General features: G+C 54.2%; 1 protein-coding gene across 1 annotated transcript; it reads left to right on the top strand.

The window, feature by feature from the left end:
* Positions 1–1,463: 1,463 nt before the first annotated feature.
* On the top strand, positions 1,464–5,277 carry PTS (6-pyruvoyltetrahydropterin synthase). Its single transcript, XM_027734532.2, has 6 exons — positions 1,464–1,570; positions 2,832–2,911; positions 3,654–3,676; positions 4,220–4,276; positions 4,564–4,634; positions 4,796–5,277. The coding sequence occupies exons 1-6, from the start codon at positions 1,497–1,499 to the stop codon at positions 4,935–4,937; spliced, it is 447 nt and encodes a 148-aa protein (XP_027590333.1). The 5' UTR covers positions 1,464–1,496; the 3' UTR covers positions 4,938–5,277.
* The last annotated feature ends 650 nt before the right edge of the window (positions 5,278–5,927 follow it).

The raw sequence follows: 5,927 nt of genomic DNA, 5'->3' as shown, positions 1-5,927 counted from the left end.
TTCCTCTCTTTCCCTGCCCTCACATGGTCACATCCATGGCACATCTCCACCTCACTCCTGCTTAAACAGCAGAGCTGGATGGCTCTGATGGCTCAGGGTTCCTGCCCTCCTCCCAGTTCAACCAGTATGAAACACCAGTATGAAACATGTAGAACTCCTCTGTGGCCTTGATATCCCTGTGGTCGTAAGTAGAGCAGATCAAATCCCAGCTCTCATCCAGGCTCCTCCAGCTGTTGGAGGTGGGTCAGTGTGCCAGGGGAAGCCCTGTCTGTAAGAGGGAAGGCTTCAGGGGACTGGATTCCCCTCCTGGATTAAATACTTTTTATATTTCTTCATTGTGAGAAGCCCAGAGAATGATTCGAACCATTTTCCTCGAGCAAAATATGAGCTCTTGTGCTCCAGGGGCTTTATCTCTTCAGACCGTTCTTCACCTTCCTAACAGGTCTTGGGAAAAGGCAAGGGAAAGAAAAAGGGTTGTGCCCCAGGGCTGCTGTCCTGGGAGAGGCAGAGGGAGGCTCAGGCCAGAGCTGGTCAAAGCCACTAGATGGCAAACACCTCCCGCTGCTGGTGCTCCGGCCCTGTGTCCTCCTCCCTCCTCTCCGTGTCACTTCCATGTCACCAGTGGAACCGCCCCGCTGTATCCTGTCACCCACGGGCAGGGCACAGCCCCCAGCGAGGCCACATGCCCAGCCCTGGCAGCAGAACGGTGCTAAGGAGGCGTTTCACGGAGCTCAGGCACCACCGCTGCTCCTTTCAAACTCTTATTTTTTCTTGGTGAGGAAGGAAGCGGAAAGGAGGCGTCAGAGCTTCACGAACAACCTTGTGCTAACTGCAACCAGCCAGAGCTGGCACAGGTTGCCCAGGGAGGCTGTGGATGCCCCATCCCTGGCAGTGTCCAAGGCCGGGTTGGGCGGAGCCTTGAGCAACCTGGATGAAGTTTAATCTCCATTCCAACACGTTAACATCCCAGGATTCTTTGTATCACCGCACCGCGGGCTGCGGGCAGGCACCGAGGGGCAGAGGTCGAGGGGCAGAGCGGGGGCCGAGCCCTGCGCGCGTCCCTGGCACTCGAAGCATCCCCGGGACCCGGAGCATCTCCGGGACCCGGAGCATCCCTGGGACCCGGAGCATCCCTGGGACTCGGAGCATCCCCGGCGCTCGGAGCATCCCCGGGACCAGGAGCATCCCCGGGACCCGCAGCATCCCCGGGACCCGGAGCATCCCTGGGACCCGCAGCATCCCCGGGACCAGGAGCATCCCCAGGACCCGCAGCATCCCCAGGACCCGCAGCATCCCCGGGACCCGCAGCATCCCCGGCGCTCGGCGGGCGGGTCCTGCGGGCGGTGCCGCCGCTCCCGCCCCGCCCCGGGGCCGGGATGGAGCCGCCCCGGTCCAGCCCCGTTCCCAGCCCCGGTCCAGCCCCGGATCCAGCCCCGGATCCAGCCCCGGTCCGGCCCCGGATCCAGCCCCGGATCCAGCCCCCGTCCGGCCCCGCGATGTCGCCGCGCTCCGCCCGCCTGGCGCGGCTGTCGCGCTCCGTCACCTTCAGCGCCTGCCACCGCCTGCACAGGTGAGCGGCCCCGGCACGGCCCCGCTCCCCTGCCCTGGCAGGAGGCTCCAAAGCCGCCCCAAAGCCCGCGGTAGCGCCCGGCGGAGCCGCGGACGCCGGGCCGGGCTCCTCTCGGTCCAGCCCCTTCCCGATCGCGCCCGTCCGTGCCCGGCGGGGTTTAGCGAGAACTGGAGCTCTTTGTTTTACACAGACGCGCGGGTCTCGCAGTTTGTAAACATCTCCCGGTTTGTAAACATCTCCCGGTTTGTAAACATCTCCCGGTTTGTAAACATATCTCCCCTAATCTGCTGGGGTTTTTCCTCGAAATTTACGTGTTCCTAAAGAGCGCCGGGGCCAGAGCTCAAGCAGCGTTTGGGTGATGCTCTCAGGCACAGGGTGTGACTCGTGGGGATGGGCCCGTGCAGGCCTAGGGGTTGGACTCGATGATCCTTGTGGATCCCTTCCAACTCGGCATATTCTGTGTTCCTGTGACCTGAAAGTCCCTGACAGTTCCCTGCTCCCAGGAAACCGGCGACAGGATGGGAGCACAGAGGCTTAAGCTGCACCAGGGGAGGTTTAGGTTGGACATAAGGAAGAATTTCATCACAGAAACGGTGCTCAGGCACTGGAAGGGGCTGCCCAGGGTGGTGGTGGAGTCCTCAGCCCTGGAGGTGTCCAAGGAATGACTGGACGTGGCCCTCAGTGCTCTGGGCTGGGGGAGGAGGTGCTGTTGGGTCACAGGTTGGACTGGATGATCTCAGAGATCTTTTCCAGCCTAACTGATTCTGGGATTCTGTGCTATTCCCGAAGCATGCCTTGACCTGAAACGCTCCTCAGAGCAGAGTGGCTTCAAAGGGAAGATTCAGAGGGGGAGGTCACGCTTTGTACTCCTTGGAGAAGCTCCCTAAGCTTTATTCATCAGTGGTAACTGCTGATGTGCACAGTTTGCTCAAGCACTTCCTTCTGAGAGTGATTTTGGGCCATATTTCATATCTGGAACATTTACAGCAGTTTGGCAGATGTAATGAAACAGATGAAAAAAAACACAGCAGAAAACCCTCACTGTTTTCCAGTATGGCCCAAATACTATTCTGGTGGTGGTTTTTTGGTTTGTTTTTTTTTTTTTTTTTTTTTTTTTTTTTTTGTGCCTGCTGAGCAGGAAAAACTGGTGGGTTAAATTTGGGAGGGGGAATAGATGGAGAGCTGAAAAGCAATGGGGGCTGAAGTGAAGCCATGAGCACCTGGAATGGACCCTGACATGCCATGTCTGCCTCTCTCACAGTAAATCACTGAGTGATGAAGAAAACCTGAAGCTGTTTGGGAAATGCAACAACCCAAATGGCCATGGACACAACTACAAAGGCAAGGAGCTGACTTCCATCCTCCTGTGGTGATGGGCAGAGGCTGCTCTCAGGGTGTGAATAACCCACAGGAGAGCTGGGCCACTCAGGGCCCAGTCTGATAGTTTTTAGTGGCTGGTTTTGTGTCTTTTTAAGAATTAGAAGGAAACCTCAGCAGCAGGGGGGTGAAGAATAGCTTTGCAGTATATTCAGTTGAATAGATAATAACTATTTATCTCAGAATGTCACTTCATAAATCAAATCTACTTGTTTACACTCTGCAAAATCATTGTGGTTTGAATGAGGATTTTTCTAAGCAAAAGACATGCAAATTAAACAGCCTGTAAACGTTATTTGAATGTTGTTTTCACAAGTCCTTCTCCTCCTCCCTGCACCCTGAGCACACAGAATTAGATGTCCCCAGCTCCTAGACTGGCTCCCTGTTTGCACTGTATTGTGGGTGCCCCAAAACCTCTGCCAGGGAAGATAAGTTAAAGGGTGCTGAAATGAGGATCTGTCCCTCAATTTTAAGCTGATTTACAGGCACAACAATTCTAGTCCCGAGAGAAGTGGCAAACACTTCATCCCTTAATTTCATTCTCTGTTCTTCCATTACATCAGAAGACTTAGAAGCTGCCCCCACATCTCATAAAGCCCTGCCCCAGTCCCTGGGGTGAGCAGTGGGGGGGTGTCTGTCCCCACAGCAGCAGGGCTGGCTTTGGGTTCCTGAGCTCCTGGTGACCTGACCCTCTCTCTGTTTTCAGTCACAGTCACGGTGCGTGGGCAGGTAAGAGCAATCAGCATTTTTTTCTCTTCCTGAGGGGGCAGGATGGATGTGCCCCCCTGTCCCACAGGGCTGAAGTGCTGCCCCAGGGGCTGCATTTCCCAGAGTGTTTGTGGGAACTGTGTTCATCACTGTAGGAGGTTTTCCATAATCACTGTCCTGTTCACCTTGTCTCTGAGGAGGATTTCCTGGAAGGGAGAATGCCCTGAGCTCAGACTGGGCTCTGTTTTGTCCCTGCTTGTTCAACAGAGCAGTTTAATGCCCGTTTTCCTGCTTATCATCACTCCAGATTGTTGCTTGAAGACTCTTTCAGTGAATTGTTCCTCCCTGGAGTCAGCTTTTATGAGAGAGTGGCACCACTGGAGTTGTTTGTAGGCTGTGTCAAGCCTTTGGGACCATCACAGGAGTAGAGCTGGAACTCTGTGACAGTAGAAAGTTATTTCTCTCGTGGCTCAGATGACCTGAGCACAGATATTTATGTCTGATTTGTGCAGGTAATAAGGATGTGAGGCCAGGCTGCTTATCTCCCTTTGGGTTTCCCTGCAGATTGACCCAGTCTCAGGAATGGTTATGAACCTGACAGACCTCAAGGAATACATGCAGGTAATGGCACTGTTTTCCCACATGTCCCCTGGGAGAACTGGTTAGAGCTCAGCAATGTGTGCAGTGCCAGAGTGGAGAGACATGCTGAGATGATGATGGCAGGAAATAAAGGAGAAATTAAGGAACGGTTTGAGACTAAAATGCTTCAGCGGTACCAGGAGTTTCACGGCCGTATGTAGGGCTCTCACCCTCTTTTTTGTACATACCTTCCAGTCCCTTGTGCATAGTTGTCTGAACCCCAGGCCCCCTGACCAGCTGGGACAAGGCTCTCCCTCCTCTCTCTGCAGGAGGCGATCATGGAGCCGCTGGACCACAAAAACCTGGACAAGGACGTGCCGTACTTCACCCAGGTGGTGAGGTGGGTCACGGGGGCTCCTCCTGGCACTGAACAGTCCCCAAGGCTCAGTCCTGCACCATCAGGTGCCCACGTGGCTCCCTGTGGCCTCCACTGTCCCCCCCAGCCCGTTGTGGTGCCCGGGGGTTGCCGTGGGCTCTGACTGTGCCCCCTTTCCCCCCCAGCACCACGGAGAACGTCGCCGTGTTCATCTGGGAGAACCTGCAGAGGCTCCTGCCCCCGGGGATCCTTTACAAGGTGAAGGTGCACGAGACGGAGCAGAACGTTGTTGTTTATAAAGGAGAAGAAACAACGGCTGGGAAGTGAAAGGAGCCTCAGCTCAGCTGGTCACAATCACATCAGTGGATTATTTTGACCCCGCTCACTGTGTTTCCCACCCCTGGACCTTGCTCCTGTGCTGTATAAGGACAGACACACAGGAATTCTTGCAGCAATCCAGCCACTCTGCTTCTCAGAATTTGTTCATTTTTTTTTCTCAAGATGTTCCTGTTTTGCAAACCCAAACCACCAGGGCTGATGTGAAATCTGCAACTGTGCCGTGTGAAATAAAGCAGCTTTTGGGCAAAATTTATTTTTGGCAAAATGTATGTTGTGTCTGGTCACAAAAAGCTTTGATTTTTCTCTAATTAAATGTTGAATTAATTTATTACATTTAATAATGTGGGCTTTGGTGTTGTTTTGCTTCTTGATGAAACAGAGAAGCATTTTTGAGAATGAGGACTATCTGATTATCTCTTTTCTTCTTATCTCTTTATTTCCTGTGTTACAGGCTCCTTCCTTCCCGTGGCTGGCAGGGCTTTCTCTGTCAAAGGAACTGGTATAGGGAGCACCATAGTTGTTTACAAGGCACTTCCTAATCCCAGCTGAAGAGCCAAAGGGAGCAGTGTGTCCACGGGAATCATCAGGAGAAGCTGAGGAGCTGCAAAGTGCTTCTGCCCCCGTGGTGGCAGTGCCCTGTTGGATGGGTGGAAGTGTGAGTAGGTGAGAGCAAACCCTTAAATCACCCCAAAGATGCCCCTCTTGAGGAGGTTTTGCTGGGAGAAAGCTCTTCATCTTAGAGAATTCTGGCCGAGTTTCCCTCCCTGGAGTGTGAGTTCCTCACTGCTTCGGTTCCCTGCGCTGCAGTGTCAGCTCAGGGAGTCACAGCCACGACCCTCCCCTTGCTGAGGGCTCATCCCTGCCTCAGGACACTTCCCACACTGCAGCTGGTCATGGACAGCTGGAATAGCAGGACAGGAGCTGGGAAACCTTGAGTTCATACCCACAGAACCCCCCTGGAAGCTTCTTGGCAGCCAC

This window comes from Pipra filicauda, unplaced genomic scaffold, assembly GCF_003945595.2.
Source record: "Pipra filicauda isolate LSUMZ 115617 unplaced genomic scaffold, ASM394559v2 scaffold416_size611912_pilon, whole genome shotgun sequence".
Classification (NCBI taxonomy): Eukaryota; Metazoa; Chordata; class Aves; order Passeriformes; family Pipridae; genus Pipra; species Pipra filicauda.
The sequence above is the reverse complement of the archived record's forward strand: the minus strand, read 5'-3'. Positions and strand labels throughout refer to the sequence as shown.